Source organism: Oncorhynchus clarkii, chromosome 6, assembly GCF_045791955.1.
Source record: "Oncorhynchus clarkii lewisi isolate Uvic-CL-2024 chromosome 6, UVic_Ocla_1.0, whole genome shotgun sequence".
NCBI classification, from domain to species: Eukaryota; Metazoa; Chordata; class Actinopteri; order Salmoniformes; family Salmonidae; genus Oncorhynchus; species Oncorhynchus clarkii.
The window spans coordinates 23,948,720-23,976,587 of NC_092152.1; the positions used below are offsets into that span (position 1 = coordinate 23,948,720).

The 27,868-nt window shown below is 41.2% G+C and overlaps 2 protein-coding genes across 6 annotated transcripts in view; one reads left to right on the forward strand and one right to left on the reverse strand.

Annotated features, from left to right (window-relative positions):
* Positions 1 to 1,977, forward strand: part of LOC139410841 (E3 ubiquitin-protein ligase RNF34-like) — a 28,378-nt gene extending 26,401 nt beyond the window's left edge. For all 3 annotated transcript variants that reach the window (XM_071156410.1, XM_071156411.1, XM_071156412.1), the window contains one exon: positions 782 to 1,977. In XM_071156410.1, coding sequence (XP_071012511.1) covers positions 782 to 969 — 188 coding nt within the window. In that variant the 3' untranslated portion in view covers positions 970 to 1,977. The remainder of the gene's footprint in view (positions 1 to 781) is intronic.
* A 3,854-nt stretch (positions 1,978 to 5,831) lies between these two features.
* Positions 5,832 to 27,463, reverse strand: LOC139410840 (lysine-specific demethylase 2B-like). Of its 3 annotated transcripts, none has more exons than XM_071156407.1 (10): positions 27,269 to 27,463; positions 12,924 to 13,148; positions 12,285 to 12,425; positions 11,370 to 11,456; positions 10,394 to 10,684; positions 9,398 to 10,206; positions 8,903 to 9,066; positions 8,606 to 8,767; positions 8,131 to 8,349; positions 5,832 to 7,646 (listed from the first exon to the last, which is right to left on the reverse strand). In XM_071156407.1, exons 1-10 carry the CDS (start codon positions 27,320 to 27,322, stop codon positions 7,465 to 7,467), a joined length of 2,334 nt encoding a protein of 777 aa, XP_071012508.1. In that variant the 5' UTR covers positions 27,323 to 27,463; the 3' UTR covers positions 5,832 to 7,464. The 3 variants fall into 3 exon arrangements, with proteins under 3 accessions (XP_071012508.1, XP_071012507.1, XP_071012510.1); XM_071156406.1 differs by having other exon boundaries at positions 10,394 to 10,691; positions 11,368 to 11,456; XM_071156409.1 differs by lacking the exons at positions 12,285 to 12,425; positions 12,924 to 13,148; positions 27,269 to 27,463 and adding an exon at positions 11,693 to 11,918 and having other exon boundaries at positions 10,394 to 10,691; positions 11,368 to 11,456.
* Between the last annotated feature and the right edge of the window lie 405 nt (positions 27,464 to 27,868).

Genomic DNA, 27,868 nt, shown 5'->3' on the forward strand with positions numbered 1-27,868 from the left:
ATGTCTGCTTCTTTTTTTTTTTACCCATCTACAATAGGTGCCCTTCTTTGCAAGGCTTTGGAAAACCTCCCTGGTCTTTGCGGTTGAATCTTTGTTTGAAATTCACTGCTCGACTGAGGGACCTTACAGATAATTGTATGTGTGGGGTACAGAGATGAGGTAGTCATTTAAAAAATCATGTTATAACACTTGCCCACAGTGAATCCGCACAATTTATGTGACTTAGGTAATGCTTTATTCCTTAACTTATTTAGGCTCTCCATAACAAAGGGGTTGAATACTTACTGACTGAAGGCATTTCAGCTTTTCATTTTTAATAATAAAAAATAAAAAATCTATTAACATTCCGCTTTGATATTATGGGGCATTGTGTTTAGGCCAGTGACACAAAGTCTGAATTTATTTTCTGAAGGCACTGTTTCTATAAAGCTAAATATGTCCAGCTGCATGATGTCTGAATTCTAACATCCACTGATACACCGTCAGGATGAGGAAGAGGTCTCGTTGTCATGGAAACTCCTCGTATGGAAGCCTTTTTATCCAGCGCTGCTATTTCCAGGAGCCTGTATGGAGCTTGCCCTCTGCTTTGTACCAGCCAGGACCTTCCTATGATAAGGCACCCTAGATAAGAGAGAGGAGATATTGGGATCTCTCTTCAAGGCAGTGTCACTCTCTTCTACCACTTCAGGGCATGACATCATCATTGCTCTCCTCCACTCTCATCTGTATGTCATGTTGTTCTTTTACTTTTTTCTGATTCCTCCCCTCTGTCTTCCTCCAGATCGGGAGAAGGCCCAGCTGACCAACCTGGATGACAGCCTGTGTAGGATCTGCATGGATGCTGCGATTGACTGCGTCCTTCTGGAGTGTGGTCACATGGTCACCTGCACCAAGTGTGGTAAGCGGATGAGCGAGTGTCCCATCTGCAGGCAGTACGTTGTGAGAGCTGTGCACGTCTTCAAGTCCTAATGTCTCAACCCATCACCACCGTCTCAGAACATCTTCAACAAAACATTAACCTCCAGAGAAACGGAGATCTGTTCCGTCACAGTCCATACTGGGAGACTGCCTCCATGCTCTTACCACCAGTACTTCTTGTTGTGGGTGTTCATGTTTTCATCCCCTGAAACGCTTACATTATTTGCACACTTAAACGTGACTATTAAAAATGCAGTGTTCTCTTTTTACCTTGTATTATTTAGTCTGACTAATCAGTATTTGAAGGAAAAAAGGGCAGCAGTCTACCCTCGTATTATTTAGTCTGACTAATCAGTATTTGAAGGAAAAAAGGGCAGCAGTCTACCCTCGTATTATTTAGTCTGACTAATCAGTATTTGAAGGAAAAAAGGGCAGCAGTCTACCCTCGTATTATTTAGTCTGACTAATCAGTATTTGAAGGAAAAAAGGGCAGCAGTCTACCCTTGTATTATTTAGTCTGACTAATCAGTATTTGAAGGAAAAAAGGGCAGCAGTCTACCCTCGTATTATTCCATTACTAAACACATCCTTGACTTGTTCCTATCAAGAATGTGAGCTATTCAATCACATGTGCATTGTTGTCTAACATGACGAATCACTTTCGAATCTGCCTGCTATGAACTGTAGCATTTGCTGCAAATAACTGCATATCTTAGTAATTCTGAAGAAAATACTGTACTGTGCAACAGGATGGGGGATGAGCAAATTAGAGGTCTATTTGGATTCAAAACAGAAATACCTAATGTCATTTGCTCTTTTGTCATGTCTTAGCACTGAGTGTTAAGATGGAAAAGAAAAACAGGTGCTAAATACATTCAAATGTTTTTCCAACTTAAAAATTGTGGATTTTCTTTCATTCATATTTTCCATTTTCTTTTGAAAGTGGAAGGAATAGTTTGTTTTTAATTGATAAATGATTGTAGTTAACACAGAACTAACTAATCAAAGAGAGCTGCAACTTAATTGACACTGGAATATAAAGTGTGTCTATATATATATATATATATATATATATATATATATATATTAGTACCATTGTAGAATAATAGGGAAGACATCAACACTAGGAAATAACACATGGAATCATGTAAAAATAAATAATGTTAAATCAATATATTTTACATGTGATATTCTTCAAAGTAGCCACACTTTGCCTTGCACACTCTTGGAACCTTTTTTACTATTTTCTACATTGTAGAATAATAATGAAGACATCAAAACTATGAAATAACACATACCAAGAGTGTGCAAAGGTTGGCTGCTTTGAAGAATCTCAAATCTATTTTGATTTAACACTTTTTTTTGTTACTACACTATATGTGTTATTTCATAGTTTTGATGTCTTCACTTATTCTACAATGTAGAAAATAGTAAAAAAAATAAAGAAACCCTTGAATGAGTAGGTGTGTCCAAACAGAGTGCAAGTGAGAGAGAGGTGACTTGCAGTACATTTGCATATGTTTCATATCACTATGAGATGTTCATATCTATATTTTTTTCCATTTGATTTGAACGTGTAATATTGAATTATTTAAGATGTCCCTCAGATTAGGCTAGTTTATAATGAAAGAGTTGTTTCACTGTCAGGTGGATTGAAATGTGTTGTTACTGCATTGGTTTGCTTGAGTTGTGTTCCCAAATGAGAAGCAGAGTATAAAGACATGCACAGGTGCGTCTGAAATGGCACCCTATTCCTTATCAAGTGCACTACTTTTGACAAGAACCTATGGGGCTTTGGTCAAAAGTAGTGCACTTATAGGCCAGGGAATAGGGTGCCATTTCTTACATAGGGTTAGATATGTTATTTGCATACTGATCTGTTTGTTTTCTACCCTTTTAAAATACTAAGCACTGTACTGTATCACACAAAGTCAACGTTGCTGCTATTTCAGAAAATGTCACATGCAAGCACCTAGAGTAGCTGAGCAGGTTGTACTTCACTTTGGAAGGGTATGCTTAAACAGTGTGTAAGGTCTGGTCTTTGGGAATGTTGAACTTTTTATTTTGGTAATTAAATATTTTTATTAAAATACATGACTGTTTACTTGTCTAGTATGCTGTGATGCGCATTTTGGCACCCTTTGAAAAATGTAATGAACATAATTTGATTAATGGGGAAATGCTTTAAGAAAATTAAAGCAATCCTGTAGGGCAGTGGTTCCCAAACATTTTATAGTCCCGTACCCCTTCAAACATTCAACCTCCAGCTGTGGTACGCTGACCCCTAGCACCAGGGTCAGCACAATCTCAAATGTTGTTTTTGCCATCATTGTAAGCCTGCCACACACACACACTATAAGATACATTTATTAAACATAAGAATGAGTGTGAGTTTGTCACTTCCCCCTAGCCGGGTTGTGACAAATAACTCTTATAGGATCAGGGTACAAAATATAATACATTTTTCTCTTTACATAGCCATCTTACATATAAAACCTTATTTGTGCATCAACAATTGTGAATAACTCACCACAGGTTAATGAGAAAGGTGTGCTTGAAAGGATACACATAACTCTGGGCTGTATTGGAGAGAGTGTCTTTTTCGACACAGTCTGTGCCTGTATTTCGTTGTCATGCTAGTGAGGGCCGAGAATCCACTCTCACATAGGTACGTGGTTGCAAAGGGCATCAGTGTCTTAACAGTGTGATTTGCAAAGGCAGGATACTCTGAGCGCAGCCCAATCCAGAAATCTGCCAGTGGCTTCTGATTAAATAAAATTTTCACAGAACCACTTGTTGCAATTTTGATGAGGCTCTCTTGTTGAGATATCGGTAAGTGGACTGGAGGCAGGCTGACGAATCCAGTTGTTTGTGTCATCCGTTTCGGGAAAGTACCTGTGTAATTGCACACCCAACTCACTCAGGTGCTTCGTTATATCACATTTGACATTGTCCGGTAAGCTTGAGTTCATTTGCACACAAAAAATTATACACTGATGGAAAGACCTGTGTGTTGTCCTTTAAGCTTGTCTCTCAATTTAAAAAAACGTGTCACTACTTTGCACCAAGATAACCAGCGTTCTTCTTCTGTATGTTGTAAAAGCGTTAAATTGTCGCTGCCCATATCATTGCATAGTGCAGAAAATACATGAGAGTTCAGGGGCCTTGCTTTAACAAAGTTAACCATTTTCACTGTAGTGTCCAAAACATCTTTCAAGTTGTCAGGCATTCCCTTGGCAGTGAGAGCCTCTTGGTGGATGCTGCAGTGTACCCAAGTGGCGTCGGGAGCAACTGCTTGCATGCGCATTACCACTCCACTATGTCTCACTGTCATGGCTTTTGCACCATCAGTACAGATACCAACACATCTTGACCATCAAAGTCCATTTGATGTCACAAAGTTGTCCAGTACTTTAAAAATATCCTCTCCTGTTGTCCTGGTTTCCAGTGGTTTGCAGAAGATGATGTCTTCCTTAATCGACCCCCCATAAACGCAACGGACATATACCAGGAGCTGTGCCAGGCCCGCCATGTCTGTTGACTCCAGCTGTAGGGCACAGAATTCACTGGCTTGTATGTGAAGCAGTGATTGTTTCAAAACATGTCACTGATGCGTCGTGAAACAGTGTTGTTTGATGGCATTGTCTGTATAGATTTTTGGGAATTTTCCCCCAGCAGTGTCACTGCCATAGCCATGGCATCAGGAAGAATTAAGTCCTCCACAATAGTATGGCGCTTGCCTGTCCTAGCCACTCAGTAGCTCACCATATAAGACGCTTCTAGCCCCTTCTTATTAATGGTATCTGTTGCTTTTATACACTTCTTACTACTCGAAAGTAGTCTTAATTCTCACTCAAATTGGCATGTTTTGTTTCTAAATGTCTGCGCAAGAGTGAAGGTTTCATCGAGTTGTGAGTTATGTGCAAAAGTACTATAACACACAGTGGCTAAGGAAAGGCACTACTTCCAATACAAGTGAACCCCAAATCAATGTAGTTCTCATCATATTTGAGCCTCTTCGATGGTCCAACGTCTCTGTCTGTTGTTTGGTGCTTTCCCGGGTAAGGGGGCTACTGTCAGTGTCCATGCTAGCTGGGCTAACAACAAATGTAAAACAAAACTGGTGCTAGCATTGGATGTGCTCGTGGAAGCAGAACAACTTGTGTCGTCGACAGATGCAGTACTGCTACTACCAGCAGTACTACCAGTAGAGCTGGTATGTGTCTCTATGGATGAGGGCCTTACTTTTTTTTTTTTACCATTTATCAATTTTTCGAGCAAACTGAATGAGCAGCAGCTACATTTGGCTACATATGGACCTTTAGCGGAATTCCCGCGAGAAAGTAACGGTTAATGTGATTGGATTTTAATTATTTGACTAGGCTACCTGTATTTGACATTGTTGTTATTTCGCTGAACACTAGATGGTTTAATTTTATTTTTGGCAGTGAAACGAGGCTACTCAGTTGAGAAAAAAACCAAAATGTATAGCCCCGTTGGAATATATAAATGGACTGTTTGAAAATGTGAAGATTTTTTTTTTTTTAACAACATTTTTATGTGAATCACATTTTTATTTGGCGTACTCCCGACGGCATTGCGCCTACCCCAGTTTGGGAATACCTGCTGTAGGTTGAACTAGTGTTTAGAGTGCCAGATTAGGCCTTTGTCTAGGAGAGGACAGCTGCAGACAGCAGCTTCCATGTGACAGACGTTTGAATGTAAAACTAAAAAACATGGTTAATACATGACCCGAGTTGAGTGAGAAGGTTCCATATACCAATGTCCTTTCCTGCTCATTGAAAGCTAAGCCACCCGAGGTCACCAGTTAGGAAATTCTCTGCTGTGCCCTATCAAAAGGCCACACAACGGAGGGTAAAAAAAAATGTTATAGTATATGAAAATACATTTCATACATAGAAATATACTTTTAATGACAATCATAGCACTAGATTTTAGATTTACAAATATAAACAACTACATCATGTGCATCTGTATTCAAGGTGGCCAATATCATTCACTTGTGACATTGTAGGTCACGGTCAACAGAAAATGGCAAATTATAATTACATCACAATTATGGATGATAACTAATATAAATAAATACAAAATGAATAGATAGTCGATCTTGAATTAAAAATAGGATGATCAAATGCTCTTTCAAAGAAACTCATTACATGCCAAGTCTGTGGAGGCCACTGTGACTGTATGCACCTGTGGAAACAGTGAAGGGGCAGTCTGCAGTTGCTACACTCATTTTTGGATTAGAAATTAATGATATATACTCATTGATTCTTGAATATACCTTACAAATGCCTCATGAGATTAGTTCAACTATCGTATCCCATCAGAACTCAAAATATAAGCTTGTATTCCTCCAATGTTTGTAAACAAACTGTATTGCCTCAAAACATGGTTAAAACTATAATTATGATATCATGGATGGTCAGTCTTTGCATTCTTGTAAGTCTTCGATTAGAGAGGGATTACATTTCTCCAGGCCCAGCCCTCAGCCTTTTACCAAAACAGAGGCGGGGAATGCTTTGTTATTGTTTTAAATGTGGATTGGCCCTTTAAAGCAGATGATTCGATTACTTGACAGAATCTCACATTATGGGCTCTTGAGTGCTAAAACATGTGAAACAACAGATTGGCATATGTACGAAACATAGGAAAATGCAGAAGGTACTGAGATTGAAAAAATACATTTGACTAACATTCCTTATGTCAATATTTATTGACTGATTAATTTCAAGATATATTCATTAACCTAACCATATTTGCAACATTTATTTAATTCTTATTTACTTAAACATTTAAAACATGTATTATTTTATAATAATAGTCTTATGTTCATTTTTGAAAGTAAAGTATTAAATTAATTCCAGTCCAAGTCAGTAACTACCATTAACTTGTAATGTCACCTTCAGAATTTGGCACATGATATCAGGTAAAAAAAAATAACATCCAAAAATATATATTACCATCGGTGTCAAGGCAAGCTGATTTAAAGTACTGTAGGTCAATATTCAGATGTAAGAGTTGAAATCTGGGGTGTGTATGGTACTGCATACTTAAAACTTCACTATAGCCTCAAATGTTAGCCCAATGCGTGAATTATTGTTGTACAAAAAAATGTCTTAAACATTTAACATGTATAAGTAATAGAAAACAAACCCCCAACAAACGCCAGCCTTTGAAAAAGGTACAATCTTAACACCAAAATGAACGCATGCATGCTTTGTTTTCCCTCCCCATCTCCTGTCCAGGACATCTTTGCCTTTCAGTACAAGGATGGGTTTGTAACATCCAGAAAGACATTGATGCAAACATTTTGACCATCCCCCTTGTTCATTTACACACTTCTGCTCCTCTCATCAACTCGTGTGACATTGTTCGTTCACAAATCTAACACAGTAGATTCTCCAATGAAGAAGAAACAAACATACAAAACCAACCAGTGCAGGCTTGATGGGGGAAACCTTGTCTTGCTCCATTTAGTGCAAAGGGTAGTTATTTTTTGCTGTTTGGCCTTGATGTCAATGTCTAACTGAGTTTCTGCAGTAATTTGTCCTCTTTGAGTCCAAACTGTACACTCACAGACATCTCTGCTATGAACTGTTCACAGGCCATCTTGGTCACCTGTTTGCAATAGCGCAGGTCAATGTGACAGATGCTTCCACAGCGCTTGAAGAAGGTAAGCGAATGGTCTGTCACCCTATTACAAACTTGAGGCGGAGACAAAAACAGAGCCAGGCATGAGGAAACTGAAGAGCCGGATTGAATATTATGAAGCCTAAATGCAACATAAAGACTTGCAAACTATTATAGAAATGACTGAAATCAAGATAAGATAGAAAATAAATACATCTTCGATATTCTTTAATATTAAGAGAAAAATAAGTGAAATAGCTTGTTCTATAATAGTTATGACTGATAACACAATGTATAATGTAAAATTGTATAATGTAACTACTGTAAAAAAAAAAAAGTTTAAATAAGTGGTATGTATCTAAAATGTGTTTAGAATGTACATGTAACAACAAAAGAAAAAGCTGTAAAAAGTTACATTTTGTCCTCCGAAGGTAGCCAAAAAAAATAAACAAGTGACAGCAGAGTAAATAAAAACAGCCTCTGTGCTGTTGTATTACTCTAGCCCCTAGTGCTAATACTGAGGTTGTGAGAGTGGTGTGATTGACTGAGGGTTCCTACCTGACAGGTTGATCTCTGTGAGTGAATCTCTGGTTGTGGTCCCTGCGGCCGTCAGCAGGTTGACCGAATGGTCGTTGATGTGGTTGCAGTAGCTCAGGTCCAGTCGGGAAAGTAACGGCATATGTCTGATAATCAGACGCAGAGAGGCATCTGTGATATCCAGCCCGGCCAGACGCAAGTCCAGGATGTTCCTCAGTTTACAGCGGTTGTCCAACTGACCTGAGGGTGGAGAGCAGGAACAAAACAGGAGTGATTTCTCATCTCGCAGTCAAACATGGCGAGTAATCTCATACATTTTCGTTAACATCCTTTAATTAAATGTGAACTATCTTAAGATACACTCATTTTTCTTCTTAATGGGTTTTTAGAAAGAAAAGCCTCCCAGTCCTGTCACACCCAGGAGAACCACCAGAGGTTGCTATAATACACTCATGTCAATTTCACCTAACTCTCCCCTCTTGTTGCAGGTGGTTACCTGGTCTGTTATCGGTCGGGGGCGAGAGCAGGTCCCTCATCTGGGCATCTTTGAGCCCTTCCACCCACTGCACATCCAGGGTGCGCAGCAGAGGGCAGCTAGAGGTGCAGAGGGCAGACACAGCCACCCACGAGCACCCTGAGAGCAGCAACACCCGCAGACCTGCAGGACACAGAGCGAAGTACTGTCAGACGGGTTTCAACGCTGAGACACAATCACATATGGACAGTCTCTGGTGTCTGGCCGAAACATTTTCCTCTCCCATAGATCACAGGTTCACGTGGTCCTGGTATGTACCTGGTAAGCGGTTTATTAGCCAGCTCAGCTGCTTCTTGGAGATGTTGGTCCAGCTGAGGTCCAGTGAGAGGGGCTGTCTGCGGATGATGCCACTCAGCATGAGGGGAGTGATAGATTTACAGCGGTTCAGATCGATGTTGGTCCACAGTCTTTTATCACAGCACCTGTCAGAGATAGACAATATAAATACACACTCACTATCTGGCTTGGACTAAAATTCACAATGTTCTAGATAATTAGTATATTTGAATGTGAGTGTTAAAGAGATTGAACGGGATCTTAAGCACTTACAAATTAATAACATATTTTACGAATTGGAATTCCTAACAATTTTTTGTTACGTTTTTATGACGTAACACATCATACGAAATGGATGACGTGCACAATGGTGCACAATTATCAGGGACCCAACTTTTATAACACATCTTTATTTTATGTTTTATAGGCCCTTAAATGTAAAGTAAAAATATGAGTGGGAATAGTAAGAGCTCTCACCATCTATTCCATGTCTTGCAGACACGCATGCAGACACACAGCTCCTTGTGTGTGAAGTGCCCAAAGAGCTTCATCCAGACCTCTCGCTGAACTGCATGGGTCTTCCCGTCCACCAGGGGCAGTCTGTCCGGCGGGGGGCTGATGGGGGGTGGCCGGATTACGTGCCGCTCCATTTGGACACACTTGGGTGGGGAGCGTGGGGGCAGGGGCCGGGTGCCAGGGGAGCTCCTGTTGAAGCCCAGAGGGGTGATCTGGCTGGGGTAGAAGTGGCGCAGCTCCCAGGGGGTGCCGTTCATTTCCTTGGTCCGGAGGTGGGGGCGCTCCCCTCCCAGGTCACTGCCGATGCGGAAGCCCCTCTTGGGCTCCTCATTCTCACTCTCTGGCTCCACCTTGAGGGGCTGGCGGTTCTCATTGGCTAGGCAGTCCTCAGTCTTTTGGATCTCCTGGTTCAGTGCTTTGCTCAGCTCCTTGTTGGGTAAACGGCGTTTGCGGCGCGCTTTGGGGCGTGGGCCCTTCTCCTGGGGTTCACTGCCACCCTCGCTGCTGGGGCCAGCCTGTGGAGAGCTGCAGTGAGACTGGTCACTGTCTAGAACAGGAGTTTTGAGAGGAGGCCTTGGAAAGTTTGTCTTTGTGTCTTTGCCATCCCCGTCCTCTGCCCAGTCCTCGGTATCTTCTAAACGATCTCTCCTCTCCAGGCCTCGCCAGAACAGAGAGTCTGTCTCCTCCTCATCCACTTCCTCCTCCTGGTCTTCCTCCTCAGTCTTGATCTGATGAAGGAGTTTGGGGAACAGAGGTTCATCTGCCTTTCCCTGTGGAGGAGAGGGAGGTTTAGTTAGAGAGCATGTTCAACTATGGATACCAGAGCACATATCAACATCCAAACATTTTACAAAAGGAGTTGCTTGGCACAGCATGAAAATTGCCATGCATAGTCAATGAGTAACATTATACTAACAGACACTGAAACATAAACCACATTATGAAATCGGAGTCTACCTTCTTCCTCACACTGAAGTCCTCTTCCTCGTCATCGTCGAAGAGCTTCCTCTTCTTCCTCAGTTTATCCTCAGGTCTGGGCCGAGGCAGGGTGCTGGGGGTCAGGACAGGGGGGTGTCTGTGGAGGGGCTCCCGTTCCTCAGGTCTGTGTCTTGAGATTTCATCCCCCTCAGGCTTCCTCTTGGCTGTAGACGTAGATGTGGCCTCACCCTCCTCCTTGACTGCCTTCTGCTCCTTCAGCAGGGAGCCAGGGAGGTTAGACGCATACTTGAACCCTGGTCCCCTTTTTTGCTTGCAGACCAAAAGGTGGAAAAACAGGGAAGACAACTTTATATATTTCGCCTATCACGACAGGGTCACCAAGCTGAGATACTGTACTTGTTTCAATGGTGAAACAAGTCAGACATTGTAAACTACTTAGACTGTGACTGTGCCACTACTAGAGAATTAGATGTTTGTTTCCTTCCCGTGTAACAGACACAGGGCATTGAACCATGTGATATAGTAAGTAGATGAACAGGAAGTAAGAAACCACAAAGTAAAGACATTATGAAATGCCTCTGACGTTAAAGAATAATTATTTGGAGAGTGTTTTCCAAAGATGGATTAGGAAACAGTGCTGTGAACCAACATAAGATGACAAAATTGGTGTGTGCTTTATCTTTGGAGAAAGGGGAAATTAAAACATAAATTTCAAATTAATGCTTTTGAACTTGAGACAGTAAGTCCTTAAAATGATGCATTCATATACAGATGTATGATCATCCTGTTGCAGGAGAACTGTCCTGCAAAGCAGGACATTTAAAACTTGTAGTGAATTTGAGGTTTAAAAGGTCTTCTGAAGTTTATAATTTCAAATGTATCAACCGCTACAAAGTATCAATTAACTATAATCTACATATCCTTTAGCTGCAGAATTAAGTTCCTGCTGTAGCAAACAGGCTCAAATTACGATCATACATTTGTAGGTACTCACTTTTCCGGTTTTCCCAGCATAGTTGCATTTGGGACATTCCCAACAGTTAGGAAGTTCATCGTTCACCACGCCAGAAGCCTCTTTTACCTGAAAAGCATGAAGTAAAAGAGAGAGTTAAGACGAAAAGGGCAGAAGGGGAGTCAGTCTAATGTACAATGTGTTCAGCACAGAGAGAAATTAACAGGGAACTGAAAGTGACTGTTGTCACCTCTTTGTGTGAGGCAGTTTAACACTTTATTTTCTGACACATTTAAAAAGTGAGAAACTCTAGCAAACAACCTCATCTAACAATGAAAAATCAATATTCTCCGGAAATACCTTACCATAAGTGTGTTATGTGCCTGGAATACAACAAACACAAAGGCTGTGTTCCTAATATCTGATGTAGTTCACAACTTCACTTCATTAGAACAGGTTCGAGCAAGGACATGCTATGACATGTTATGCTTTGGCTGAATGGCTCCTAAGAGTGCATGGGCAGCTTTGCATTTTATTTGCATCCGGCTCCACCCAGCAATGTCGACAACACTGCAAAGTCGTATTCAAGCATCATGTGATTTCAACTGGACACAGCCTACTGCAAGTCTGGCTGGAGGAGGGAAAGTGATGAGGTGATTCAGTGTCAAACAACAACAGGAAGTCCCCACCACACCAATGACTCATCAAGTTGCCTTGTAAAACTGTTTGACAGTCAAAACACAGTGAATCACCTGCCGTTAGTACAAAGGCAAACATTCCAGGATTTTGCCTTCATTTGTGTGTCAAAGCACATAAATCCCTCAACCGTATCATAAACATTCAGGTGAATCTCACTCACACAAATAAGGAATCATCAAACTCATCAGGTGGAGGCTTGGCCTCGTGTTCAGTCATGGTTGTGTTCAACCACGACTCGACATGCTCATCTTGTCTCACCTTTAAGCAGTTGGGGTGGACAATCTCATTGCAGATGGAGCACTCCATGAGCATGACGTTGAACTTGTCCTCCTCCTCCAATGTGTCCTCCTTCCCTGCTTCTCCGCACACCACACACACAGCTGTGTGGGGCAGGACAGGCTGCAAAGGACAAATACAAAAACACATTCACTGACAACTGTCAAACTCATTGACAGTAACACACACAGTGTCTCCATTATGCCGGTGTGCAATAATATTTGCAAATAGTGTTGATAAGCTTCTACTGGTCATTCTGTTTCCTGTTTTAGGAAAATCATTAACAGACATTGGCGACTATGCCAAGCCGTAGACAAATATCCACTGAATGGACTCAACAGAATCGAGAGACCTTTGACACATGAATGAGTCATACTGTTGCAAAAATAAAAATGTTAGCACTCACTTCCTGAGGTCTCGCTCTGTATCATTGTACTTCTGGTTGGTTCTTTCTTACACTGACCATTCTTTCAGACCCTGAACTGTGAACCTGTCTTATGGTTTTCATTGCATTTGTGACACAGCACTGTAGCACTGGATAAGACAATATAGGCTAACTGAACGATCTGCTAAATAGTATGAATGATGAAAAGCCTGTGTGGTTACTATGGCTTTACTCACTGCAATGCACTGCCTCATGATACAGGACTGCTTCATGCGCCCAGGTCCTCCAAACTTCTTCATGTCTTTACAGAAGTGACATTCTCCACACTCAGTTCGGAGGCACGCCTCACACTTTCGGCAGCGTGTTCTCCTGCGTCTGGCACCAGACGCACTGCGATTGGACGGAAGCTTGACCGCTGCTGAAGTCCCCATCTTGGGCTTTGGCCGGTTGGCTTCTCGTTGCTGCAGAGAGAAAAATAATACAATTTATGTTAAAACATCCATTAGCTCTTGTCCCTGGAAGTAGACTTTTTGAGTCCGGTCATTGGCTCCCTGGTCCTCTCCAACCAATATTCAAACCTGAGTATTTGGAAACTACTTTAGAAAGGAAATTCAAATGGGCACTATTGCCTAAGACAGTAACCTACATTCTGCTTCATTATGGAACACAAAACATCTAGTATGGTCTACTCATGACAGTCATAAAGCTAGTGAAACAGTACTGCACTGAAGCCACCGGCTGCAAGCCACATACAGTACCTTTCTAAACCTCTCTAAATGCCAAATCTGTAAATCAGCCTCTGTCCAAGAAAATAAAAAGATTCTCTCCCACCCCACCCCGTGACACCACAAATAGTTAGAGGTTCACAGGTAAAAATTTATTTCAATGCTCTTTACCCGAGCCTAGAGCCACCAGAACAATAAACATTAGATATTCCCTACGCCATTACTGAGAAATGTATTTTTTGCTGCAGAGGCGAGTGTTTCCTTGGCAACACAGTTCCCCTGCTTTTCCTAACCATTTGAATAGAATAATGAAAGGAGATGAGAACTAGCAGAGACATATTGTACTTTAGCTTTAAATGGGAGGGCTGTGGAGAGGTTAGGATTGTTTTGAAATTGAACATTTTCATGGCTCCTCTGGCAGTACTAAAACTGTTACTTTATTTTCTCATAAAGTACAAATATCGCTTCAGGCCCTAGGAGACACACTGGAAAAACAGAGTTGAATATGCTACTGTAGATTGGGTCTTTCATTCCTCTGGAAGCTGTTCTTACTGGCACTAAAAACACTGTTTATGGGGTGAGATCGATTAGTGTAGTGTAGAATCTGCTGCTTGTCACTCAGTCCCAGTCGAGCATTATGTCCTGCCTCTGATCTCCTGCAAAGGACATCTATAAGGCTGATACGCTGTTTACACAACCTACTCCACAAAATAAAAGGTATAACCAATTGCATGGTGTAACATATGAATGTTTTCATCTGGAGGTTTGCGTGTGTATTTCTGGCAAAATGATCTACCACTGTGTGAGCCAGTAGGTCCATCCATTAAAGAAACTAAATCACAAGACAGCAACACACACAGGTCCACAAAATATGTCTTACCACCTGGCAATGCTCCTCAGTTAAGGATTAATACACAACAGTGAACACCTTCCACTCCCAAACAAATACTGAGAAACATTGCCACGTCACAGCCCTTACATAACCATCCTCCTGGAACAGATATAGCTAATAGGGACCAAACCGCCATCATATAAAAGCAGATGGATTTCTTGCAGAAGGCTTAAAGAGAGAGAAGAAAACCCCTAGACCAGGGTCATTGAGAACAAAGTGTTCCTTCATGAATCCTAGAATAAGATGTCCCTGGAGAGATACCACAAGACGATCCTTCACCAGAAAGCGTTTCTTCAGGTCTGGAAAGAGAGTTGTTATAATAACCTTTCACCTTCGTCTCATCTTTGGCCATCCTCAAGCATCACTCCAGATCCTAAACAGATTCTCAAGCATACACGGTTGTTGTTGACGCAACATCCAACTGGAAATGGGAAACAGACTACAATTTGATGGTTTTCCGAAGAAATCTGTTCAACCAAGGAGTGTATGGAAAGGTGTACAAGGAAGACATCAGAAGGAGGGCTGAGGCTGCAAATGCTATGACTATCAGCATTGCGCAACATTCAAGTGTGATTGGCACATTCCTGGCCTTTTCCTAGCCGATTTTTTAGAGAGCTTTAAACAGAAATCTCTACAACATTATATCCAACACAACAGATCACCAAAGCAATCAATGTGGGACTATTAGAAACCCACGTGTGCTATATGACCTATTTTCCTCTCAAACAAACTCCTGTTCACCCTGAAGGAGTCCTTGAATAAAGTAGCCGATACCCTCTTGTTCCAAATATTCAAGTTAATTGTGCAACAGCGTTAGCATGACAAAATGCTTAACAAAGTGTTCTGTGTATGTGAGTTATGAAAAGAGTGATGTTCTTCAAATATCTGTTCTGCCAAGGGGGCATGAGTTTGTTTATATTTTATTTAGTTTAATCAACAAGTGTATGGTCCATCCAGGCCATGTTATGTGAAACCTCTGAATTACAGGAGAAAGTATTAAATATGGTGGCTAAAATGAGGAGTGATCCTCCTCCTATGCCTCTCTTCCAAGAAATCATAACTCCAATCTTTAAGACATGTGTATCGTCTTTAAAAAAAAACTAAAGTCGTCTGAGTCAAAAGTTGGCCTATGAAACACTAATGTGTTGATTGTTTACAAAAGCATCTTGACCTATAATAGACCCAGACTGATTACCAACACTTACTGTAACTTGGCTAGGAATGTTAGGTTTGTTTGATGAGGCCCTAAAACACTAGGCCGAGATGGGGGCCTTATCTGATCAGTTTCACTGTGGATCCCAGTGCTGTGGGAGGAAGTCACTGGGTTCACCATCTGCCTGGCTTCAGTGGACCACAGCACACCACAACAATGCACACAAAAGGGAGGGAAGTCCATGACATCTCCACTACTGCGCCAAAAGAACAACATTAAAATAACCCACTTCATAAACAATGACTGAGTGGGTGTGTGGGTTTCATTTTGTATTTCACCTTTATTTAACCAGGTAGGCTAGTTGAGAACAAGTTCAACTGCAACCTGGCCAAGAATAAACCAAAGCAGTTCAACACATACAACAACAGAGTTACACATGGAATAAGCAAACATACAGTCAATAACACCGTAGAAAAAAATGTATATACAGTGAGTGCAAATGAGGTAAGATAAGATAAGGCAATAAATAGGCCATGGTGGCGAAGTAATTACAATATAGCAATTAAACACTGGAGTGATTGATGTGCAGAAGATGAATGTGCAAGTAGAGATACTGGGGTGCAAAGGAGCAAGATGAATAAATAAATACAGTATGGGGATGAGGTAGTTCGATGGGCTATATTACAGATGGGCTATGTACAGGTGCAGTGATCTGTGAGCTGCTCTGACAGCTGATGCTTAAAGCTAGTGAGGGAGATATGAGTCTCCAGCTTCAGTGATTTTTGCAGTTCGTTCCAGTCATTGGCAGCAGAGAACTGGAAGGATAGGCGGCCAAAGGAGGAATTGGCTTTGGGGGGTGACTAGTGAGATAGATCTGCTGGAGCGTGTGCTACGGGTGGGTGTTGCTATGGTGACCAGTGAGCTGAGATAAGGCGGGGCTTTACCAAGAAGAGACTTGTAGATGACCTGGAGCCAGTGGGTTTGGCGATGAGTATGAAGCGAGGGCCAGCCAACGAGAGCGTACAGGTCGCAGTGGTGGGTAGTATATGGGGCTATGGTGACAAAACGGATGGCACTGTGATAGACTGCATCCAATTTGTTGAGTAGAGTGTTGGGGGCTATTTTGTAAATGACATCGCCGAATTCGAGGATCGGTAGGATGGTCAGTTTTACGAGGGTATGTGTGGCAGCATGAGTGAAGGAGGCTTTGTTGCGAAATAGGAAGCCGATTCTAGATGTAATTTTGGATTGGAGATGCTTAATGTGAGACTGAAAGGAGAGTTTAAAGTCTAACCAGACACCTAGGTATTTATAGTTGTCCACATATTCTAAGTCAGAACCGTCCAGAGTAGTGATGCTGGACGGGCGGGCAGGTGCGGGCAGCGATCGGTTGAAGAGCATGAATTTAGTTTTACTTGCATTTAAGAGCAGTTGGAGACCACGGAAGGAGTGTTGTACGGCATTGAAGCGCGTCTGAAGGTTAGTTAACACAGTGTCCAAAGAAGGGCCAGAAGTACACAGAATGGTGTCGTCTGCGTAGAGTTGGATCAGAGAATCACTAGCAGCAAGAACGACATCATTGATGTATACAGAGAAGAGAGTCTGCCCGAGAATTTAACCCTGTGGCACCTCCATAGAGACTGCCAGAGGTCCGGACAACAGGCCCTCTGATTTGACATACTGAACTCTATCAGATAAGTAGTTGGTGAACCTGGAGAGGCAGTCATTTGAGTAACCAAGGCTGTTGAGTCTGCCGATAAGAATGTGGTGATTGACAGAATCGAAAGCCTTGGCCAGGTCGATGAATACGGCTGCACAGTAATGTCTCTAATCTATGGCGGTTATGATATCGTTTAGGACCTTGAAGTCGGAAGTTTACATACACTTAGGTTGGAGTCATTAAAACTTGTTTTTCAACCACTCCACAAATTTCTTGTTAACAAACTATAGTTTTGACAAGTCGGTTAGGGCATCTACTTTGTGCATGGCACAAGTAATTTTTCCAACAATTGTTTACAGACCGATTATTTCACAACTCCAGTGGGTCAGAAGTTTACATACAGTAAGTTGACTGTGCCTTTAAACAGCTTGAAAAATTCCAGAAAATGGTGTCATGGCTTTAGAAGGTTCTGACAGGCTATTTAACATCATTTGAGTCAATTGGATGTGCCTCTTTGCTTGACATCATGTAAAAATCAAAAGAAATCAGCCAAGACCTCAGAAAAAATTAGTCCTCCACAAGTCTGGTTCATCCTTGGGAGGAATTTCCAAACGCCTGAAGGTACCACATTCATCTGTACAAACAATAGTAAGCAAGTATAAATACCATGGGACCACGCAGCCGTCATACCGCTCAGGAAGGAGACGCGTTCTGTCTCCTAGAGATGAACGTACTCTGGTGCGAAAAGTGCAAATTAATCTCAAAACAACAGCAAAGGACCTTGTGAAGATGCAGGAGGAAACAGGTACAAAGGTATCTATATCCACAGTAAAACGAGTCCTATATCGACATAACCTGAAAGGCCGCTTAGCAAGGAAGCCACTGCTCCAAAACCGACATAAAAAAGCCAGACTATGGTTTGCAACTGCACATGGGGACAAAGATCGTACTTTTTGAATGTCCTTTGGTCTGATGAAACAAAAATAGAACTGTTTGGCCATAATGACCATCGTTATGTTTGGAGGAAAAAGGGGGAGGCTTGCAAGCCGAAGAACACCATCCCAACCGTGAAGCACGGGGGTGGCAGCATAATGTTGTGGGGGTGCAGGAGGGACTGGTGCACTTCACAAAATAGAGATCATGAGATAGGAAAATGATGTGGATATATTGAAGCAACATCTCAAGACATTAGTGTCTTTGCTATCCTAGGATATATTGAAGCAACATCTCAAGACATCAGTGTCTTTGCTATCCTTTGCTGCTGTTGTGGGATTGATTGAGTTAATGCTTGGTCGCAAATGGGTCTTCCAAATGGACAATGACCCCAAGCATACTTCCAAAGTTGTGGCAAAATGGCTTAAGGACAACAAAGTCAAGGTATTGGAGTGGCCATCACAAAGCCCTGACCTCAATCCTATAGAACATATGTTGGCAGAACTGAAAGAGCATGTGCGAGCAAGGAGGCCTACAAACCTAACAAGTTCTGTCAGCAGGAATGGGCCAAAATTCACCCAAGTTATTGTGGAAAGCTTGTGGAAGGCTACCCGAAAAGTTTGACCCAAGTTGAACCATTTAAAGGCAATGCTATCAAATACTAACTGAGTGTATGTAAACTTCTGACCCACTGGGAATGTGATGAAATAAAGAAAAGCTGAAATAGATCACTCTATTATTATTCTGGCATTTCACATTCTTAAAATAAAGTGGTGATCCTAACTAACCTAAGACAGGGAATTTTTACTAGGAATAAATGTCAGGAATTGTGAAAAACTGAGTTTAAATGTATTTGGCTAAGGTGTATGTAAAGTTCCGACTTCAACTATATATACACATACAAGACCAGTTCTTTATGTCCATTACATGCAAGACATATTTTATCTAGTCCTCATTATATCCTGTTTTATTCCGACAAAAAAAGGAACATAGATTCTAAACGGACGCTAATGACTGACAGTAAAAATGTGTCTTAGGTATTCCTTCATGGGTAGTGTGATGCCTAAGTTTAACTTACAATCGACTGACACAGCCAGGCTTCTTCTTCTTCTGACTTTATATGGCGGTTGGCAAGGTGCATTACCATCACCAACTGGACTGGAGTGTGAACCGCAGTTCATCTTTCAATCACCCACGTGGGTATAATGTATAATAAAAACCAATGAGGAGATGGGAGAGGTGTGACTTGCAACACGTCAAGCATCACAAATAGAACCAAGTTCAATTTAAGTGCCTGGCTACGCAGACGCTTATTGAAACGCGCGAGCAGTGTGGGTGCAATGATTGATTAACATGTATGTGTACATTTATTTTGCAATGCACGAGACGCAGGCAGTGTGGTCAGCATGGTATCTGAATAACTGGGCCTGTCGGAAGCATAACGTGCACTCTGCCTCCTCCAATAAGAGCACCTATTCCTAGCACACCTAAACCTAATGCTTCAAAATAAGCTAAATATTTGTAATTTACCTTTTAAATGTATTACCTTTTGTGTGTGGCATAAACACACAACCAGTCAATGTTTTAACTTATTGGTGACAGGGGGGCAGTATTGAGTAGCTTGGATGAATAAGGTGCCCAGAGTAAACTGCCTGCTACTCTGTCCCAGGTGCTAATATATGCATATTATTAGTATTATTGGATAGAAAACACTCTGAAGTTTCTAAAACTGTTTGAATGATGTCTGTGAGTATAACAGAACTCATATGGCAGGCGAAAACCTAAGAAAAATCCAACCAGGAAGTGGGAAATCTGCGGCTTGTAGTTTTTTAACTCAGCCCCTATTGTAGATACAGTGGGATATTGGTTGTTGCACTTCCTAAGGCTTCCACTAGATGTCAACAGTCTTTAGAACGTTGTTTCAGGCTTCTACTGTGAAGTGCGACCGAATGAGAGAGGAATGAGTCAGGTGTCTGGCAGATTGCCACAGGCTCTGAGGCGCGGTCACGAGAGAGTTAGCTCTCGTTCCATTGCTTTTCTACAGACATAGGAATTCTCCGGTTGGAACATTATTGAAGATTTATGATAAAAACATCCTAAAGATTGATTCTATACTTAGTTTGACAAGTTTCTACGGGCTGTAACGGAACTTTTTGAACTTTTCGTCCAATGTTCGGCTGGACCAGAACGCACTTTTGGATTTGTTTACCAAACGCCCTAACAAAAGAAGCTATTTGGACATAAATGATGGGCATTATTGAACAAAACAAACATTTATTGTGGAACTGCGATTCCTGGGAGTGCATTCTGATGAAGATCATCAAATGTAAGTGAATATTTATAATGCTATTTTTGACTAATGTTGACTGCGCAACATGGCAGATATTTATTTTGGCTGGTTTGGGCTCTGAGCGCCGTACTCAGATTATGCTTTGTCTTTAAATAAAAAAATAAATCTGACACAACAGTTGCATTAAGGAGAAGTGTATCTCTAATTCCATGTATTACACTTCAATTTTCATCAACATTTATAATGAGTATTTCTGTGAATTCATGTGGCTCTCTGCATAATCACTGCATGTTTTAGAACTACTGAACGTAACGTGCCAATGTAAAATGAGATTTTTTTATATAAATATGCACTTTATCGAACAAAACATACATGTATTGTGTAACATGAAGTCCTATGAGTGTCATCTGATGAAGATCATCAAAGGTTAGTGATTAATTTATCTCTATTTGTGCTTTTTGTGACTCCTCCCTTTGGCTGGAAAAATGGCTGTGTTTTTCTGTGAGTTGGTGGTGACCTAACAATCGTTTGTGGTGCTTTCGCTGTAAAGCATTTTTTAAATCAGACACTGTGGCTGGATTAACGAGAATGTTATCTTTAAAATTGTGTAAAATACTTGTATGCTTGAGGAATTTTAATTATGAGATTTATTGTTTTGAATTTGGCGCTCTGCACTTTCACTGGCTGTTGGCGAGGTGGGACGCTACCGTCCCACATATCCCAGAGAGGTTAATCTGATTAGGCTGCTTCAAAAGTCTAATGTAGGCATGCGGTTTGCAACACCCTTGCCAATATATCCTCCAAACATGTCTTTTTGGGAATTATCACTTAAATAACCACTATTTTGCACATAACACATTTTATTGACACAAAAAGATCCCACCTTATCTAGCATATTTTGTTTTGTCAACAAAATACTGACATTTGCTGCTTCCATCAGGACTGTCGTGCCATTTTATATCCGGCATGTACTTGACTCGCATAAAAATATTGGATGGAAACCTGGTTAATCTGAAGCCATTTTGAGGATGCTAGAATTACATTTTGTCAAGCCATTTTGCTAACTGTGGATACATCCATAACAATGAGCTAATGAGGCACAATTTTGCCTTGCATAGAAAATGTGCTCACTCGTCAGGACACTGTTGTTCAGAGGAGCTAGCCAACAACAGCTAACCAACAACACAGATAACAAAATCACTCCAAACTGAAGCTGGAAAGACTGCAAACTAGCTACACTTCATTTTGTTTGACTTTTTTACAATTTACATTTCTTTGTATATATCCATAAAAATTATGCCAGCTGATTCATGAATTTGACTAGCTGAGAAACGCTGCCTGCCTGCCTTGTCTAGTCCCGACTCCTGAGTTCATTACTTTTGGACAGCTGGAGATCGAATTTGAATATTGAAACAATGTTACAAATTGTTGGAGAGACAGACAGCAAGGTTTATACATATCTCTGCGGTTGAAAACAAAATGTTAGTTTAAAAGAAATGTGAGAATGTCTAGATACTTTTTATAGTGAAGATCAAGTTTATCAATTGCTTGGCTGGGCTGATGAGACAGTGGATTGCGCAGTCAGATGGAACAGAGTAAACAGGCATTTTAGCATCATAGATTTAGCCGGTGGTAATATGTTTTAACCAATCAGGATTAGACATGATTATTTTATCATATTATACAAGTAAACTTGGAGTCACGTGATGGTATGTTGTGTGGTCCTCCCACTATGATTTGGGAATGGTTGTAATTTATTAGGCTACAGATTAAATAAATGATGAACTTCACAGGGTGGTGAAAGTGCACGGGATGAGCATGATGCTCAATAAATATCTAGGGTCTTATTCTGGTGACATGATGATCAATGGTTGGCAAATACAAAGTGCCAATACCAGGCTGGGCACATTTGCTATACCGACACATTTTTTTGTGACAAATGCGATGGAAACCTATTTAACTTTAACCGTACATGGGAATTTAACCGCAAAAGTAATTTTCATGTGCACTATGTATTTACGCACAGACTTTCATCTGCAACAAGTCAATTTGATGGAAACAACTCTGAAAATGTGCATATTGTTTTTATGCAGATTTTTGAATATTCGCATGAAAATCTGCTGCCAATTGGATGGAGCCCTAGCTATAGACACGCTAAAGACTCTGCCAAGTGCGCTAGTCCAGTGTCGCATTGATAATGCCTGCAACATCATGGTTCACCAGCAGCCCCAAACATCTAAAGAATAAGATACAGACCAGCCAAAACAAGCATGTAAGAATTGTACTTAAACTCCCCCTCCCCCCATCTGGAGGTTGAGCATTTCAAGCAGCTAGGCTGGCTATCTGTAGAAAGAAATAGTAGAATTAATTCAACTTGGTCTGGTCCACAGAATTATCAGACTCAGCCCCCTGGTACTAACCAAAAATGTTTAAATTTGTCAGAGATGTCCATCAGCATAATACTAGAGCCAGAGACACTAATATTCACTGTTTTAAATTTAAGAGTCTAACTGGTAAGAACACATTTGTATATACTGGCACTGTTGAGTGGAACAAACTACCACAGGAACTCAAAGTCATAGCAACCATAACCACTTTTTAAAAGAATGTCAAAAGCTGGCTTATGTGTGAACAGTAGAATGTCTGTAATGTGTCTATGTGAAAACAAATAGGGACCACAATGGAAATAAGCCCCGACTTTATGGTGTAATCCCAGTCACTTTAAAAAATAGTTGTACTCTGTATTGTGCATTTTTATTTTTTACTGGCAAATAAAAATCTAATCAATCCAAATTGTGCATCACGGTCATTTGATGAATGGAAATAAACATCTGTTAAAAAACACCAAAACGTTTAATGATATTCAGAGATTGTCAAGCCAAACCTTCGATACTGGGTAGGCCTTCAAGGTAGGGTGGGATAAATGTTCTGTTTGTCGAGATTGACAGTCTTTTTATTTGCATTAATTAGGGATCCCCATTAGCTGCTGCCTATTCTTCCTGGGGTCCAAACACATTTAGGCACTTACATTACATATAAAACATAAGATAAACTGTACATTATAACACCACTACATATCTACAATACAAAATGTATAATACCACCATACAACAACATTACAATGTACGTGTGTGTAGAGGGCGTGTGCTAGCGCTTGTGTGCATATGCGTGTCTGTACCTTTTTGTCTCTCTTCACAGTCCCCGCTGTTCCACAAGGTGTATTTTTACCCGTTTTTTTTTTTATTTTTACATCTGATTATACTGCTTGCATCAGTTACCTGATGTGGAATAGAGTTCCATGTAATCGTGGCTCTATGTAGTACTGTGCACCTCCCATAGTCTGTTCTTGACTTGGGGATTGTGAAGAGACCTTTGGTGTCTTGTGGGGTATGCATGGGTGTCCGAACTGTGTGTTAGTAGTTTAAACAGACAGCTCGGTACATTCAGCTTGTCAACACCTCTTACAAAAACAAGTAGTGATGAAGTCAATCTCTCCTCCACTTCGAGCCATGAGAGACTGATATGCATATCATTGATATTAGCTCCCCGTGTACATTTAAGGGGAAGCCGTGCTGCCCTGTTCTGAGCCAATTGTAATTTTCCTAATTCCCTCTTTGCAGCACCTGACCACACTACTGAACAATAATCAGGTGTGACAAAACTAAGGCCTGTAGGACCTGCCTTGTTGATAGTGTTGTTAAGAAGGCAGAGCTGTGCTTTATTATGGACAGACTTCTCCCCAGTTTAGCCACTGTTTTATCAATAGGTTTTGACCATGCAGGTTTACAATCCAGGGTTACTCCAAGCAGTTTATTGACCTCAACTTGCTCATTTTCCACATTATTCATTACAAGATTTAGTTCAGGTTTGGTGAATGATTTGTCCCAAATACAATTGATTTTATCTTTTGAAATATTTAGGACTAAATTATTCCTTGCCATCCATTCTGAAACTAACTGCTGCTCTTTGTTAAGTGTTGCAGTCATATCACTCAATGTAGTAGCTGACGTATATAGTGTTGAGTCATCCGCATACATAGACACACTTGCATGTTGTTAGTAAAGACTGAAAAAAGTAAAGGGGCCAAATCATCTGCCCTGGGGAATACCTGATTCTTCCTGGATTATGTTAAAGGCGCTTCCATTAAAGAACACCATCTGTGTTCTGTTAAACAGGTAACCCTTTATCGACAATAGAGCAGGGGGTGTAAAGCCATAACATACTTTTTTCCATCAGCATACTATGATCAATAATTTATTTTGGTGCTGACAACGCAAACCATGATATTGAAGCACACAAGGTCAGTATACTCAGTTTATTGGTTGTTTGGTGCATTGGCCCATAACCCTGTGTGTCATCAACTGTGAGCATGCTGAAGTGGCATAGTCGATATCCACGTTTATAAACACAGGATCGATATTGTTATTTGTGGTCATAAATATTATTTTGAGTTCATTCTGAGGGAGGGGGGAGATACAATTTGAACTAACCCTTAGCTAGGTTGCATGCCTAACTATGCTGCAGAGCTGTCTGACAAAATAATTTGACTAGTTCATCAAATAGATGAGGCATATGTAATGGATGTGAAACAGCTAGCTAGTTAGCAGTGGTGCGCGCTAAATAGCGTTTCAATCGGTGACTTCACTTGCTCTTGCTCTGCAAGGGCCGCTGATTTTGTGGAGCGATGGGTAACGATGCTTCGTGGGTGACTGTTGTTGATGTGTGCAGAGGGTCCCTGGTTCGCGCCCGGGTATGGGCGTGGGGACGGACTAAAGTTATACTGTTACACATACTTTCACGAAATCGCATTGTGTACTTTCCTCTCTCAAAGTCTATGCGGTCTGTGTGTATCTAACCTGTAGCAGGCGTTAAAGTTGGTGGAAACGCCTTTATGCGCAAATATTGATATAACAACCATCACATGGAAATAAACTTGGAGTCACGTGATGATATGTTGTGTGGTCCTCCCACTCGGGAAAGGATGCAGTTTATTAGGCTATAGCTGGAATAATATACACTTTTCCAGTACACAGATGCACGCAGTAAGAAACCATCTCAATCTGCACCCATTCAACATAGCCGTTATTACGTTATTACTTCTGAACAAAATATTTTTTGGGGGTTTCTCATACCCTTCCAATTAAGTTTTGGTTCTTGATTGTATTATGAAATGCACTCAAACAAGATGTAAATAAAGGCTTTTTTTTTGCGGCGGACACATAATGAACTTCACAGTGTAGTAAATGTGCAAGGTGATGAGCTTGATGCTTCTTTACAATAAATATCGAGGGTCTTATTCTGGTGACATGATGACCGATGCTTGGCTGCCGTTTGACAAATACAAATAATAGCGCTCATCCATAATAATCTCAATGTAGGTCGCCTACACGCACTGTATCTGCGAGCTGTTAGCTAGAGCGCATATGCCAAGACAAGAGTGGTCACATTTGCTATATAATAACAGTTGTGAAAAAGCCCTCAGAGTTGAAAATGCGATGGAAACCCATTTAACTTTTCCATTCGGTACATAGGACTGATGGTAAATTATTTGTATGTGCGCTACGTCATGACCCCCAGCCTCTTATCCGCAAAAAAAGTCAGTTTGATATAAACATCTCTGGTGGGAAAATGTGCATACTGAATATTTGAATATTGGCATTTAAATCTGTCGCAAATTGGATGGAAACCTAGCTACTGTGTGTAGTTAAATACCATGTTTATGCGCTAAACTATGTTGATTATTTGCTTCATGAAAACTACAACTCCCTTCAACCCAGCGTCCCGCATAGTTCTTGACTTGAATTCTCTCGTAAATTATTTTATTTCCCTTGAGAAGACACCATGGGCTCACAATAAACATAACTAAATGGAATTCAAGTAACTGAACCAATGTCGCTCAATTTGTTGTTTAATAACCGAAAAAAACGACATATCGGTTAATCGTTCAGCACTATTGTCGCGTAATGTACAACTAAAAGTCTCCAAACAGGCAAGAGCGGTCAACCGCTGTAAGAGCAGCTCATTGTTCCCTCTCCCCATCCCCCTCCCCAGTTCGGTTCCTGCAAAATAACATTGCCTCCAGCCCTCTTAAAGGCACAGAGCATGGTTAGGTGTGAGTATGAGCAGTTAAACACGGAAGGAATAAGTATGTCTGTCCAGAGAGCTAGACCTGAATGTGACAATGGTGCTACATCAGGCATGGTCTGATTTAGCGTAATCTATTTACTTTAGTTTTAGAAAAAGTCAACACTGAGCCTCAGGTGAAGTGTAGTGAAAGGCCTCACAAGTATAGTCATGCTACACTACTCTCCCACACCCTGACTGTTCACACAAAAATACAGTCACAATGACCGAACCTCTTCCATGATCACAGTAACTTGACCAAGAACACAATCTGACAGGTCAGTGTGTGAAAAATAGCTGGTAGACAACAGAGGGGGACAATGTATATTCATTGTGTCCTCTTCAGGGTTTTTGTTGAGAAAGGTTTGTTCCAAAGGTGAGAGGATTCTGGATCACATTTAAAACCAAGCAATTATTGGGATCAACTAACTACTTTGGTGAGCAGCTCATTCTTTTCTTGCTAGGGTCTGAGATAGGTCATCTGGATACAACAACATGAGCCAGGGACAGGAGAAGGTGTCTGTATGACCTCTTAAATAGCTATCTCTTGCCCAATGGATTAGTTCTCTTACCAAAACAACAAACCATGTTTCCCTTTTCCATCCATTCCCTAGTCAAATTATTACCCTATTCCTGCTTATGTTACTGAGTGAGTGGGGATAGAGAAAAGAGATAGAAGGCAGGGAGAGAAAATACATTCTACTCACAGGATTACTGGTCTAAAGCCCCCCCCCCCCCCCCCCCGAGAAAGACAAAACAGAATGCAGATTAGAAACCCAACGTGGCTAATGTTCTGTTCTCTGACCTGTTCAGATTCTGAATCATAATCCTCTTCGTCTGCACTCAGTGACAAGGCCATGGTTCCTCTCTTCTCATCGTCTGTCCAGCGTTGTAGAGAAAACTGACATGGCTGAAGCCTCCAGCCCTGCTGCTGTTCCCTGCTCACTCGTCCCCCTTTCTCCGTCTCTCTCCCTCCCCTCTCCACACACAGTTCAGAACCAAGCAGCTGTACAGGCACACACACGGCGACAGGAAACCTCATGAATATGCACAGGAAAGGTCAGGAGAGACAGGGGGCAGGCAAAGCCAATGGAGAGGCAGATTGCATTTGCTTACAGGGTTGGTTACAAAGGGCACCCAGAGTCAGAGTGGGACTGGAGGGTGGTAGGGAGGGAATGGTCAAGAATAGTACAGATGGGCAATGTGAAGACATCTGGCTCCTTGGGAATAAAGGGAGTGGCATGTTATCACACAAAAAAAATCATAATGATTGAGGACATGTTTCACTTTACTACAGTGACAGATATACAGGTTGACGTTTATTGTTATGAGTCTTGTCCTGGAGGCAGAATTTAGTGATTTCCCTTTAGATAGGCCTACTGCAAAGTCAAAATTGGCTCTATTA

Coding starts and splice junctions, on each gene's coding strand:
- LOC139410840 (XM_071156406.1), bottom strand. CDS start 27,322: ATGGCCTTGTCACTGAGTGCAGACGAAGAGGATTATGATTCAGAATCT. Junction 13,149..27,268: donor ATGATTCAGAATCTGAACAG/GTCAGAGAACAG, acceptor TTCTCTCTGCAG/CAACGAGAAGCCAACCGGCC. Junction 12,426..12,923: donor TCATGAGGCAGTGCATTGCA/GTGAGTAAAGCC, acceptor TGTCCTTTGCAG/CCTGTCCTGCCCCACACAGC.